Source organism: Sciurus vulgaris, assembly GCF_902686455.1.
Source record: "Sciurus vulgaris genome assembly, chromosome: 4".
Taxonomy (NCBI): domain Eukaryota; kingdom Metazoa; phylum Chordata; class Mammalia; order Rodentia; family Sciuridae; genus Sciurus; species Sciurus vulgaris.
The window spans coordinates 186218110-186232773 of record NC_136464.1 but is presented as its reverse complement, the minus strand read 5'-3'; the positions used below and the strand labels follow the sequence as shown (position 1 = coordinate 186232773).

Genomic DNA, 14664 nt, shown 5'->3' with positions numbered 1-14664 from the left:
TGAGAAAAATCATTTAATGCCAAGTAAAATCTGGCAAAGGATTTGCATGGAAAATCTGCAGCAGAACTTTGTGCTCGATAGTGAGGTACTAGGGACCTTTCCAGAGACATGGGGTCCCGTGCTGTTGCTGTGTTGCCCTGAGGGTCTTGCCAGTGTCGAGCTGAGGAAAGGAATGCGGAGAGGGAGAAAAGCCATCTTCTTTGCAGAGGCTTGTTTGGGGGCCCAGGAAGTCTGAAAGGGTCTTCAGGTATTTTTTTTTAAGATTCAAAATATTAACAGCTACTACAAACAGTAAGATAGCTCAGTTAGATTACCAAATACAAAGTCACAGTACAAAAATCAGTAGTTTACGTATATTCAAACAATCTTTTGGAAAATTTAACGGAAGAGAATATTTTATGTATAACAGTAACAAAAAATATATTAATATGTTTGTCAATAAAAATGTGAGACCTATTAAAAATAAAAATTAAAATACCACTGAAGCCAAAAAAATAGCTTTTCTACAAATGGAAGGACCATATTATTGTATAAATTAATTTGTAAATTTAACAAAATCTCAATGAAAACAGTTTTAGGCCATATCACATGGTACTAAATTTAGTGAAAAAAAATAAACATAAAAGGGGGATGAGCACTAAAACACATTAAGACTTTTTTTAAAGCCTAAATAATTTAAGAGTATCATACTGGTCTATTAGCAAAACAGAATGCCCAGATGTAAATACACTCAGATACATGTAGAGATTGAATGTATAAAGAGGACATCATCTCAAATCCCTAGGAAAAAGAAGTAGACAATAAATGTTACAGGGATAAGTAAAGTAATGTCCCTGCCTTACCTCATATACCATGATAAATTCCATATGTACCAAAGATATTTTTTTAAATAACACAACCATTAAGTAATAAGAAGAAAACTCTTTCTTTACAAATCTGGAGTTAGTAAGAACTATCTAACCTTTCGTGACTCAAAATCCCTAAGTCATAAATATTTCACTGGTACTTTTTCTTATATAAAAATCAGTTTTTTATGGAAAGAAGCATCATAGACTTAAAAAAAAAAAAAAGACAACTAAGGGAGATATTTACAGCTTATATTAAAAAGAGCTATCCTTGCTAACATGTAAATTGACAAAATCATAACCCTTTTGAAACACAGAAAAAGGAAATAAAATTTGCTATTAATAAACAACAAGATAGTTAATTTCACTCATTAAAAGAAAGAAATGTAAACTAAAACTGTGGATGAAAGACTGTTTTCTCTCTCTCCATTAGCAAAAATCCAAAGTTAACTAACATATGTATTGATAGGACTCTGGAGTGGGGGAAAGCATTTTCTCATGCATTCTGACAGCAGTGTGTTAAACTCACCCAGAATTATTGTGTTGTGGTCTGTTTGATTCCTGGAACTGAGGAGGATTTGCTTGACATACATAGATCCACTGTTGTTTGGGGCATAAGTATGTACAATCATTATGTCTTCCTAATTTATGGTTCCCTTAAGCAGTATGAAATGTCCTTCTTTATCCCTTCTGACTAACTTTGGCTTGAAGTCCACTTTATCTGATATAAGGATGGAAACACCTGCTTTTTTACTGAGTCTGTGTGTGTGGTAGGTTTTTTCCCATCCTTTCACCTTCTGTGAATGTCTGTGGATGTCTTTTTCTGAGACAAGTTCTTGAAGGCAGCATATTGTTGAGTCTTGCTTTTTATTTAATCCAATCTGCTAGTTGGTGTCTTTTTTGATTGATGAGTTTAGGCCATTAATGTTTACGGTTATTATTGAGATACAATTTGTATTCCCAGTCATTTGGGCTTATTTTTGGTGTTTAACTTGACTTGGTTTCTACTTTTTTTTTAGGGTAGTTCCTCCCTTTGCTGACCTACATTGTTGTTTTTCATTTCTTCCTCATGGAATGTTCTGTAGTTGAGAATGTTCTGGGCTATTGATATTGATGGAAAAATCTTAGATAAGATGGTAGTGAAAAACTCTAGCAGAAATTTCAAGAATGAACAGGACTAGGGTTTATTTTGGGAATGTCAAGATCAGGAAATCTAGTCATATAATTCTCCATGTTAATTACTAAAAAGAGATGACTTCGATATTTCCGGTAAATGCTGGTTGAAAAGATATTTATTCAGTCACCATCGATTGGAAATTATCTTTTAAAAAACAGAAGTAGGTGACATGTCCCTAGCAAAGAATTCCCAGTCCCAGGAAGGAATTGAGCCTGTCTCACGGGCCACGGCAGTGCCTGCTGGCGTCCGTCCTCACCCTTGTTGTCAGAAAGATGTCAGGCCGTTTATTTGTAGTAGGAAAAGACTGGTTAGCTTGGAATGAATCACATGAATTGTTGCATGTTGTGTAGTGTAATACCGTAGTTATTAGAAGCAAGTAGACATCAGAAAATTAAATTCGGTGCTTTTTATTCTTCAGGGTCAGTGGGGCGTGACGGCAGCAGAGGAAGAGGAGGAAAATAGGAGAATTCGAGAATTTCAAGAATCTATTCCAAAAATGTGTTCACAGTTGCAAATATTGACACACTTCTACCAGGTGGGTATTAGCATTTCCTGTAAGTGACAGAAAAATTTCTGTTCTCAAATTGTTTAGACAAGATCCGGTTCTATCCAGTTGACTCTGATTTGTGTAGATGTGAGTAGTGGCCAGGATGGAGCCCCAGGGGTCCCTGGGCTCCTGGGAGACAGGTTTGCAGGGGCTGCTGTGGGGTAACAGGACAAGAACCGCAGCAGGGAGGTTGGCACTTGGACCTGTGGGGTGGTGCCAGCGTGGAGGGAGGGCTGTTTCCCCTGCTGACACCGTCAGACCAAGTGGGCCAGCAGGGAGTTGTCTGTACCCAGACCCGTGCCAGAGCTGGTGGGGCTTGAGCTTCCTTCTCCACTTGTGCCACGTAGAGAGGTTGCCTGCCTTCTGAGCGCAACACCTGGTTAGCTCTGTGCTACTGAGATTAGACAGTCGTGCAGCTACAAAGTAGTAATGTGTGATTTAACATGACCAGTCGCCCATTTCAGAGAGAGAGTATTCTAGTGTGTGGTTATACACATTTCCCTGATGGAGTTGAGACATATTTTAAAGAGTAATCTTAATTAGTGTAATCCCAATTTTGTTCAAATTGCAGTCTTAAACTTTGTAAATCATTACCATTCAGATTCCTTGATGACGAAAGCTGGTCTCTGCTCTGGCATCCTGAGGCGGCTGGGTGTCGGGGCTGCGAGTCACAGGAAGCAGTCTGTCACTGCTGGTGGCTTTCCCTGTCACTAGGCAGGCACTGGGCACACGGGCATGCTGCAGCCTGTGCCTGCTCCAGGGGTTCCTGTGTGGGTATGAGTGCCTGCCCTGCCACGGCAGCCCGGCAGAGGGGAGGGACACGGGGAGACTGCAGGGACGAGAGGGTGTGGTGCCTTGTGCCTCTTTCTTTGAGGAGAGCCTCTCAAGGCAGCTGAAGCCACAGAGGTGAACAGCAGTCCCCTTACAGAGAAGCGTGTGCTGAGCAGACAGCTTCTATGTCACATTCTGAGTCTGCTCTGTCCTGGTGTGGCCTCTTTAGGGAACACCTTGAGGGAGGGGCGTGGCATGGCTGCCCGGTGCCCCTCGTGGAGCCTGCTCTCTGTCCTGGCCAGGTCAGTGTGTGTTCTTGGCCCGCTCTCCCCTCAGCTCTGTGGTGGACGTGCTTGCAGCACCAGGTGAGCAAAGAAGAGCATTGCTTTGAATTCGGTTTGGATTCAAAACAGGACGCATCGAATGCTTCTATAGGGTTCTGTTGGCTTTTGTATGAGTTGAGGACTGAAAGGAAAACTGTGTGTTGATTTAAGTGAAACCCATGCACTCTGATCGCGTCTGTAGACCGTAGCTCCTGGTGCTGCAGCACCGGAGCCAGCTCCAGGGTCCAGCCTGTGTCCTTGACAGCTGCTGTGGGATCTGTCACAGCGCTCGGCAGAAGAAAGAGCAAGCACAGGAGCCTGGAGGCGGGTGGCTCGGGTCCTCTTCTGAAACGCAGGCCTGTGCTCTTGTCTCTCCAGGGCATTGTGCAGCAGTTTCTGGTGCTACTGACCACCAGCTCCGACGAAAGCCTGCGGTTTCTTAGCTTCAGGTTGGACTTCAACGAACATTATAAAGCCAGAGAGCCCAGACTCCGCGTGTCTCTGGGCACCAGAGGGCGGCGCAGTGCCCACATGTGACGAGGGCCTTCGTCCCCAGGAGCCGGGCTGCTGCTGACGTCAGCACTGAGATTCTGCTCACGTCCCCGGCCCTCCAAGCAGTGGCATGCTGCTGGGGGCCCTGTGTGCTGGACGCCCCGTCTGCTGGGAGGTGCGCGTGCCTGTGGCAGGGCAGCTGGCGGAGTTGGTCCTGTGCTGAAGTCGAGTGCGAGATGGCTGGGTTGAACAGCTGGCTGGCACGGTCTTCCTGCTCAGAAGATGCCAGCGTGTTTGGGGCTGCTTACACGCTGTGTCATTTATATTTGTCACTTTTTTAGAAACTTGTGTTTCTTTTAGCACAAGGACAGTGCTGTATTCATGAATTGAAATGGTAATGTCAAGGCTATTTTTTTAACATCCTCTTTAGAGGCAGTTTTTGTTACCATAATGTAATTAAAATGAAAAAAATGTCCCTACTAAAACAATACACAGAGCATTTTATTTTGGTTTTAGTGTTGTGAAATACTGACCTCTGAGAGCATTTGTATCTTAATGCGTTGCCTTCACACATGTCCGTTTTGACTTTTTCTTCCAAAGTTTACATTTTTATATTTAGTTTACTATTTCAGATAACTTCTTAAACAGTATAGAAACAAGTAGGCGCAATATAGAACAGAAACCTTAAAACAGTACAGCCCAGATTTCTCAGAACTGTCAGCTGAAGCAGTGTGTAGATACAAATAACTTCAAAGTGAGTATTTTATTTTCAGAATCCTGACAAGCATTGGAAAGAAATCGACTTGGATAATGAGGTTTCCTTTTTCCTTGCCTATTTTTTCATTGTAAATATTTATATACCACTGACCAGATGTTCGGGGGAAACTGTTTTTTGTAAAAATGTCATATCAGGTCACATAAATCTGCCTTTTTAATGTTGCATAAATGAAAACTTAGAAAATTAAAGGCGACTATCTTCAGATGCATTGCTTATCTCTTGAGTAGTCACTGGTCGGGTCTCGGGTGGGGGTGAGCTGGATTTCATGTGATGCAGCATATGAATTTGTGACACCAAGAAATCAGACTGCGTGTGACTCACAGTGCAGAGCCTCAGGGAGCCCCACTCCCTGCTGGTGTGGGAGTCGCGGGGAGTCCTGGCCACGCAGAGAGGAATCCTGGAAGGCCAGGAAGTCTTAGGAGGCAACCTGACCGTAGTCACGGGGTTCATAAAGCCGGAATCCGAGCGATTCCCTCCAGGCAAGGCTTCCCGGAGGCATGCAGGGCTGGGTCCCTCTGCTGGTGTCCACCACGGAGCCTGCTTCTGCTTCCATCCCAGCACCGCTCCAGGGCTTCATCCTCAGGAGAAGCCACTCCGGAAACGCCTCCCAGCCCTCGCATTGAAGCTCCACTTGAGCCTCGGGTGGTTGGTCATCGGGTTAGACCTGCGGGTCGCAGAGGGCCCCCGAGCAGGGGCCTCCTCGTCCTGAGGGGCTGACCAGGCAGGGCCAGCTGCGGGAGACTGTCTGTTGGCGGAAGCCCCGCACGCCCTGGAGCTTTGCTCTCTGGAGGTGTGGTCGCGGGTGGGGGATCTCTGCCCGGGACCTGGCTCAGGCAGGCGCTTTGTGGATGGTGCCTGGACCCTCTGGAGCGAGGCCTGTGGCCCTGACTGCCTGTCAGCCCCAGCTTGCCATCCGTCATCGGGGCACCTTGCGCCCCCACCGGGAAGGTCCCAGCCTCCTTCCTGTCTGCTCGTCTGCGGCAGGACTCGCACGCGAGTCTCAGGTCCCTGTGGAAGGTGTGTCCTGCAGACATTTAAGTGCTTGGCCGGAGGCAGAGCCACTCCGTCAGGAGGAGCAGGGCTCAGCTCTGTGTGGAGTGGTGAGTGTGTGGAACACCTGGCCTGCCCTGTGTCCACGGGGACTGTCTGCTCCAGTTAGCTCTGAGCTGCTCCAGTTTGGTCCAAATGTGGTTATGATGACCTGCTGTTCTTCCTGCAGCGCAAGCTGTGGCTGCCTCTCGTTGTGCTCACATGCTCCAGTGGACATGTGGGCATTAGGAGGACACGCGGAAGCGCTGAGTATGTGCAGGCTGGAGGGGAGCCGGAGCAGATGGTGCACTGGGGTGTGTATGGTCAGCAGGGCTGGCCCTGCCGGAGTAGGCAGAGCCTGTGGGTCCAGCTCAGTGGAAGGGGAGGAGGAGCAGCCGACCAGACGAGCACCCTGCTCAGCTGTAGCAGGGTGAGAGCTGCTCGGCCCATTTTAAGGGTGGACCAGATGGCCTTCTGACTGCACTGGACTTCTGAGCAGTCGCGTGGTCTTACTCCGGTGGCATTCTGCTTCGGGCCTGAGGTGTGCTGGTGTGCTTTTCACATAGGTGCCTTTCTGGTCTTCCCAGCGTTCACGTTTGAGCCGCGCTCCTTTCTTTCTTGGTGTTCTTGTCTGTACTTGTTCTTTTTCTTTCTGCCCTAAGATGTTCCTGTTCCTCCAGGGGCACAGCTGACTTGCTGCTGCTCTATCTGTAAGGTGCTGCTTGGCATGGTAGCTGCCCCGTGGTGGGTGCTGGTGAGTGGGTGCTGCAGAGTCTGTGCTGCTTCCCTTGGTAGCTGCCCTGTGGTGGGTGCTTGCAGATCTGTGCTCTCCTGTCAGAGTGTGTTCCTGACTGCATCTGCCTGTTTGCTGTGACCCCAGCCACATCATGCATTGTCATTAGGGCACTTTCAGGGTCTTTAACTCGTGTGGTTTCTTTATTTTCTCCTGCTTTCAATCTTATTTCAGCTTCAGAATTTCCAGGAGGTTTGCTTTTTTTCTTTCACATTTTTTCTTTTTGAAAAAGAGTAAAAGAAGAAAATAAAAAAAAAAAAGGAAATTTGCTACACCATATACCAGAATGTTCAAACTGCTGTATATAAAGCAGTGCTGGACAAGAATGTAAAGAAACCACAGTGGATGGAGTAGTGTCCACAGTGCCAGTGGTCCCAGACGCAGTGTCTGGTGTGAGATGTCTGGTTCCAAACTCAAGTGCTTTGGAGTACGAGGTTTTAGGCAAACCATTTGGAAATCAAATTTAAGAGCTTTAATTCATCACAAGAAAAATCCAGATGGCTTCAATGGTTAAAGGTGAAAACAAGACATTTGGTTACTAGGACAGTGCAGTTGCTTGTAATCCTAGGGCGTCTAGCACTTGAGTAGCATCCTCTAACTGAGCTGTGAAGGAGGGGAGGGAGTTGACCAGGGAGAAGCAGCAGTACCGCGGTTGAGGCATCAGGACCAAGAGCCAGGTTGCTGATAGCACGGTCTGTGTCCTAGTGACGGCTGGCCTTAGGGATGAGTGCAGAGTGAACAGTGAGTCCCAGCTGCCACTGCACCATCAGAGGAGGGTCCAGGACTTGTGCACACGGGAAACACCAGCACTGGTGGGGTGCTGGCCACCTACGGCGTCACCCACCTGTGTCACCCTGCGCCAGTGCCAGATTCAGTGAGGGCACATCCGTCACCCAGGCATCTTGGAGATGCCCTGCCCTCCCCTGTCCGTGGCATCCCAGCTCCAGGCAGCCTCTCTGGAGCTCTCCTGTGTTCTAGAATTCCACTAGTGCGTGTGTGGCCTCTAGCCACAGGTGGTCTTGAGATTCACTTCATGCTGCTGCCCGTGGAGACTGTTCTGCTCTTACCCGAGGTGTCCCCGGGGTCACCCCAGCTTGCTGTCTATTCTCCTGTTGACCATTTGAATGTTCCAGTGTTCTGATATTGCAGTAAAGGTGCTGTGTGCAAGGCCGCCCAAGCTGCAGGTGTGGTGTCCGTCCCTGGGCATGGTGGGTAGGCGAGGCCGCTGGACCGCTGTGTTCTCGGGTGTGACTGGTGCTTGTCACTGTGGGCATTCTCGTCTGCACGTGGCAGCGGTTCACATTGCTGGCGCATGCTGCCTGAACGTCACACGCAGCATCAGTCAGGACACTTTGCCCATTTTTGTTTGGTTTTCTGAGTTTTCAGAATTTATTACGCGTCTGGGTAAGTCTTTCATCAGATAATTGCTTACAGATTTTTCCTCCCAGTTGTGGTGTGTGTACTCATATGTGCACACACACACACACACACACGAGTTCAACTTTGTGTGTCATGTTGAATATTCACGAGCCTGTCCTCGCCCCTTTCGAGGTTTGTTTGAGTCCTTGTCGAGCAGCGTGCGGGATCAAAGTGGGCTGTGGAGCACGCATCTCTCGGGCTGTAGCGTGCAGGATCAGAGTGGGCTGTCGAGCACGCATCTCTCAGGCTGCAGCGTGCGGGATCAGAGTGGGCTGCCGAGCATGCATCTCAGGCTGCAGCATGCGGGATCAGAGTGGGCTGTGGAGCACTCATCTGTCAGGCTGCAGCGTGCGGGATCAGAGTGGGCTGTGGAGCACTCATCTGTCAGGCTGCAGCGTGCGGGATCAGAGTGGGCTGTGGAGCACGCATCTGTCAGGCTGCAGCGTGCCGGATCAGAGTGGGCTGTGGAGCACGCATCTGTCAGGCTGCAGCGTGCCGGATCAGAGTGGGCTGTGGAGCACGCATCTGTCAGGCTGCAGCGTGCCGGATCAGAGTGGGCTGTCGAGCACGCATCTCTCAGGCTGCAGCGTGCAGGATCAGAGTGGGCTGTCGAGCACGCATCTCTCAGGCTGCAGCGTGCGGGATCAGAGTGGGCTGCCGAGCATGCATCTCAGGCTGCAGCGTGCGGGATCAGAGTGGGCTGTGGAGCACTCATCTGTCAGGCTGCAGCGTGCGGGATCAGAGTGGGCTGTGGAGCACGCATCTGTCAGGCTGCAGCGTGCCGGATCAGAGTGGGCTGTGGAGCACGCATCTGTCAGGCTGCAGCGTGCCGGATCAGAGTGGGCTGTGGAGCACGCATCTGTCAGGCTACAGCGTGTGGGATCAGCGTGGGCTGTCGAGCACACATCTCAGGCCGCAGCGCGCAAGATCAGCGTGGCGAACGTGCTGCAGGTGCCACCTTGTGAAGAGGTTCTCTGCTTGCTCATGCTTGGCCCGCAGGGCCTCCAGGGCAGCAAGTGGGGCTCTGCAGGGGTGCAGAGGCCTGGCCATGCTCAGTGGTCACTGCTGTCAGCCTCTGGGTCTGTGTCCATTGGGAGCACTTGAAATGTGCCCCATCTGGGCTGAGCCGTGTGGAGCGTGTGCAGTGAATATGAAGAAAGAATGTGAAGTGTTTGCTCATGCTTTCTCATGTGGACCACATGTTGAAGACAGCCGTTGTACATATTTGGCTAAAGAAAATATGCTGTTGGAATTTCGCCTCTTCCCTCTCCTTTTCCTGATGTGGGTGTAGGCGATCTGACAGCTGTGGCGCACACTCTGTTTCTGTTGGACAGTGCCTTTCACAGGGCCTGCTTTCCTCCCGGAACCTTCTGGGCCCCACTTCACGTGGGGCGTGGGGTCTCCCTGGGTGCTGGTGTCCCTCTGCTCCTGCAGGCTCAAGCAGTGAAGACGGACGGTCAGGTGCGTCATGGAACACCCTGACTGGGTCTTGCTTTCCCGTGGTGGAGGAGATTGGGTACTGGGAGAGGGGCGCATGCGTCTGGCCCCTCACTAACCACAGTTTTCTTGTGGTTAGGTGAGGTGCAGACACTGTGGGTGCAGGGTGTGCAGCTGGGGACAGCGCTGTTGGTCTCATGCTCTGCCTGGACTGCTCCTGAGGAGGGGTCCCTGCACAGCCACAGCAGGCTGAGGCTGCATGTAGGGTGCAGTGCCCACACCAGCTGCTTGGCTTTGCCTTTGTGGGAGATGGGTGTCCGCTCCCTGCATACCTGGTTCTTGGAACTGCTTTAATCAGAGCGAATGTGTAAATGTTTATTTTATACGCTGTTCTAGGCCATGTCCACATGCTTTTGCTATATAGATTTTTCTTGGATGATGTTCTTGATCAAGTTTTGGTCATCTGTCTTTCAGGGAGTTGGTCCATTTCATCTGAGTTGTTGAATTTATGGCATTGTGTTCATAGTATTTTCTTGTCTTCTCCATGACTGTGGAATCTGTAATGATGTTATTGCTTTCATATTTTTCCCCACATTTTTTTAATTTTAATTTTTACAGACTGCATTTTGATTCATTGTACACAAATAGGGTACAACTTTTCATTTCTGTGGTTGTACATGCTGGAGATTCACACCATTCATGTAACCATACATGTAATAGTATAATGATATTTGTCTCATCCCACCATCTCTCCTTCCCCTGCCCCCTCCCCCCTCCTCTCTTTTCCCTGCCCCACATTTTTTATTGGTGCATCTGGTAGTTCAGACTGAGGAGATGTGTTCTGTGCCTGTGCATACACACAGTACACAGTGTGACCATGTGATCCAGCCGCTCCCCCGCGTTGTACCACTCGCTCCCTGCCTCCTTCCACCTGGTCCCGTTCTTTCTTCACATTCCTAATTATTTTCTTTGCTGCGCAGAAGTTTTTAAATTTGATGCTGACCCGTGTATTAACTCGTGGCATTATTTCCTGAGCTCTAGGGGTCCGATTGAGAAAGTTTGTTGGCTAAAAGCTCCAGCCTAAAAACTGGTGTGTTGACCCTGCATTTTCTTATAGAAGTTGCATAATTTCTGGTCTAATTCCTAGGTCTTTGATCCATTTTGAGTTGATTTTGTGCAGAGTGAGAGATAAGGATCTACTCTCATTCTTCTACACATGGAAAACCAATTTTCCCAGCCCCTTTGGTTAAAAAGGATGTCTTTTCTCCAGTGTATGATTTTGGCACTGTTGTCAAGGATGAGAAGACTGCATCTGTGTGGCTTGTCTCTGTGTCTTCTATTCTGTACCACTGGTCTGTGGTCTGTTTTTGTGCCAGTACCGTGCAGTTTTTGTTACTATAGCTCTGTAGCGTAGTTTCAAGTCAGGTATTGTGATGCTTCTGGCATTGCGTTTTTGGCTTAGCATTGCTTTGTCTATTCTGGGTCTTTTGTTCTTCCAAATGAATTTTAGTACTGTTTTTCTAGTTCTGTGAAGAGTCATATGGTATTTTAATGGGGATAACATTGAGTCTGTATATTGCTTTTGGTATTATGACCATTTTAACTATTAATTCTACCTATCCATGAACATGGGATGGGAGGTCTTTCCATCTTCTTGTGTCTTCTTCAGTTTCTTTCTTCAGTGTTATATAGTTTTACCTCCTTGGTTAGATTTATTTCTAGATATTTTAATTTTTTTTTTTGAGGCAGTTGTGAATGGAATTGTTTTTGTGATTTCTTTCTCAGCAGATTCAATGTTGGTATGTAGGAAAGCTATTAATATTTGTATGTTTGCTTTTGTAGCTTGCTATTTTGCCAGATTCGTTTATTAGGTCTCGCAGGTCCTTTGGTGGAGTCTTTTAGATCGTCCATGTATATGAACGTATCTGCAAACAGTGATGATTTGACTTACTCCTTTCCTACTTTCATTGCTTATTTCCTTCTCTTACCTAATTGCTCTGGCTAGAATTTCTAGCATATATTAAATAGGAATGGTGATAGTGGGCATCCTTGTCTTGCCTCAGATTTTAAAGGAAATGCTTTCAGGTTTCCCCCCATTTAATGTGAGATTGACTTTCAGTTTTTCATATGTAATCTTTATGATGTTGAGGTAGGTTCTCTCTATCCCTAGTTTCTTTAGTACTTTTATCACGATGGGTACTGAATTTTGTTGGAGGCTTTCTCTGCATCTTTTGAGATGACTAAGTGATTTTTGTGCTTAAATTCTATTTATAAGTTGAATCACATTTGTTGATTTGCATATGTTAAATTATTCTTGCATCTCAGGAATAAAACCAACTTGGTTGTGATGTATAATCTTACATTGTTCAACTTGATTTTCTAATATTAAGTATTTTTGCATCTAAGTTTTTCAGGGATATATTGGTCTATAGTTTTCTTTCTTCAGTGTGTCCTCATTGGTTTGGGTATCAGTGTGATATTGCCTTCACAGAATGAATTTGAACATGTTCCATCCCTTTCTATTTCATGGAATAATTTGAGGAGTATTGGCATTAGTTCTGGTAGAATTCAGCTGAGAATCCATCTGGTCCTGGCCTTTTCTTTGTTGGAAGACTTTTTATTACTGCTCGTATCTTTTTGCTAGTTATTGGTCTGTTTAGGTTTTCTTTGTCCTCTGGATTCAATTTTGCCTGGTTGTGTGTGTCTAGAAATGTATTTATTTATTCTAGGTTTTCCAATTTATTGAAGTTTTCAAAATAGTCCCTGATGATCTGCTGGATTTCTGAGATGTCTTTGGTCATTTCTAGTTTTTCATCTCCACATTTATTAATTTGGTTTTTCTCCCTTTTTCTTTTGGTCAGTTTGGCTAAGGGCTTGTTTATCTGCTAAAAGAACCAACTCTTTGGTTCATCAATCCTTTTTTTTTTTTTATTCTCAAGTTTATTGTTTTGGATCTGATCTTAGTTATTTCCTTCCTTCTGGTTTTGGAATTGTTTTTTTCTTTTTTCAAGAATCTTGAGATGTATCATTAGGTTTTTTAGTTGGGATCATTCTGGTTGTCTTATGTAGGTACGTGGAGCTATAAACTTTTCTTTTAGAACTTCATAGTGTTCCAGAGGTTCTGGTGTGCACTATTCTAATTTGAGTCCAAGAATTTTTATAGTTCTCTCCCAATTTCTTTTATCACTCATTCATTATTCAAAAGTATGTTGTTCAATATAGATGTGTGTATGTAGACTCTGTAGCATTTTTTTGTGCCGATTTCTAATTTTATTCCATTATATCCAATTGAATGCAAGGAATTATATCTTTTTTTTTTTTTTTTTTTCCATTTGCTTAGTGGCCTAAAATATGTTCTCTTTTGGAGAAGGTTTCATGAGCTGCTGAGTAGAAAATGTATCTAGCTGCTGTTGGATGAAATATTCTATAGAGGTCTATTTAGTATTTTAATTTATAATATTTGTCAGGTTCGAAGAGTGTTTACTGAGTTTATGTCTGGATGTCCTAATTATTAAAGGTATATTGGAATTACCACATATTATTGTACTAGGGTCTATCTGTGGCTTCAATTTGAGTAGTGTCTTTTTTATGTAGTTAGTTGCATGTACTTTGGGGGCATAAATACTTATCATTGTTATGTCTTCTTGTTGGATTGTTCCCTTTACCAGTATGAAGTGATCTTTGTCTCTTATGATTCATTTTAGTGTGAAGTCTGCTTTTTCAGATATGAGAGTAACTACTCCTGCTTGTTTTCAGACTCCATTAAAATGATATGTATGATATGTCAGTTTCCATCCTTTTACTTTTAGCCTGTGGCTCTCTTTGCCTGACAACTATATGTCTCTTTCAAAGAACATATAGTTGTGTCTTTTTTTTTTTTTAATCCATTCTTCCAGCCTATGTCTTTTAGTTGGAGAGTTGATACCATTTGCATTTGTTGTTATTACAGAGAGATGTTTATTAGTTCTTGCCATTTTGAATTATATTGTTTAATTTGGTCATGTTTCTCATTTGCTTAGTTATTCTTTAAATGAGATTTGTTCATTTGTGAACTCTGAGTTTGTTTTTGATTTCTTAAAGTTCTCCAGTGCCAGTTTGGTTTTCATGAATTCTTTTAGATTCTGCTTACATTAGGTCTTAATTTCCCCTTTGATTTTAAGTGATAGATTTGCTGGATAGCAGTCTTGGTGGACAGTTATTTTCTTTCAGGACTTGGAACACATCATTCCAAGCGCTTCTGACTTCTGGAGTTTGTGCTGAGAAATCGGAAGTGATTCTGGTTGACTTGCCTCTAAATATGACCTGATATTTGTCTTTTGAGGCTTCAAACATTCTATCCTTGTTCTGTACATTAGGCATTTTAATTATAAAGTGTCATAGAGAGCTTATTTTTTTGATCTTGTCTATTTGGGGTTCTGAATGCCTTCTGTAACTGGATGTCCATCTCATTCTCAAGACTTGTAAAACTTCCTGTTATTATTTCCTTGAAAGGGTTATCTATTCCCTTAGTGTGTATCTCCTAACCTTCCTTAATTCTAGTGATTTTTAAATTTGGTCTCTTAATGTTGTCACAGAGTTCTTGTGTATTCTGGTCGCAGTTATTTTTTTCTACTTTGATGGTGTCTGAATGTTTAAGGTTGGCCACTTTGTCTCTCAGTTCTGAGATGCTGTTTTCAGTATGCTCTACTCTATTAGAGTTCCAACTAAACATTTTATTTTAATTTGTTGTGTATTTTATTTCCAAGATATTTTTGTTCCTTTTCAATATTTCTATCTCCTTATTGAATTTCTCATTCATATCCTGTAATGACTTCCTTAATTCATTCAATTGTTTTTCTGTGTTTTCTTGGAATTTATTGATCACTTTTAGAATGAGTTTTTTGAATTCTGTGTCTTTTGGGTCAGTTGCTGCTGAATCATGAACTTTAGGAGATGTCTCGGTCCCTTGTTTGTCATCTGTCTTGTCTTGCTGTGTTGAGTTGTGTGCATGTGTTGGGAGAGTTGTCTTCCACTTGTATGTGTGGCCTTTCTAGGGCATAGTCCTCACTCGCCA

At 45.0% G+C, this 14664-nt stretch overlaps 1 protein-coding gene across 1 annotated transcript in view; it reads left to right on the top strand.

Moving 5' to 3' along the window:
- TUBGCP3 (tubulin gamma complex component 3) overlaps positions 1-5135 on the top strand; it is a 90205-nt gene extending 85070 nt beyond the window's left edge. The window contains exons 24-25 of the mRNA XM_079137421.1: positions 2441-2557; positions 4042-5135. Coding sequence (XP_078993547.1) covers positions 2441-2557; positions 4042-4200 — 276 coding nt within the window. The 3' untranslated portion in view covers positions 4201-5135. The remainder of the gene's footprint in view (positions 1-2440; positions 2558-4041) is intronic.
- The last annotated feature ends 9529 nt before the right edge of the window (positions 5136-14664 follow it).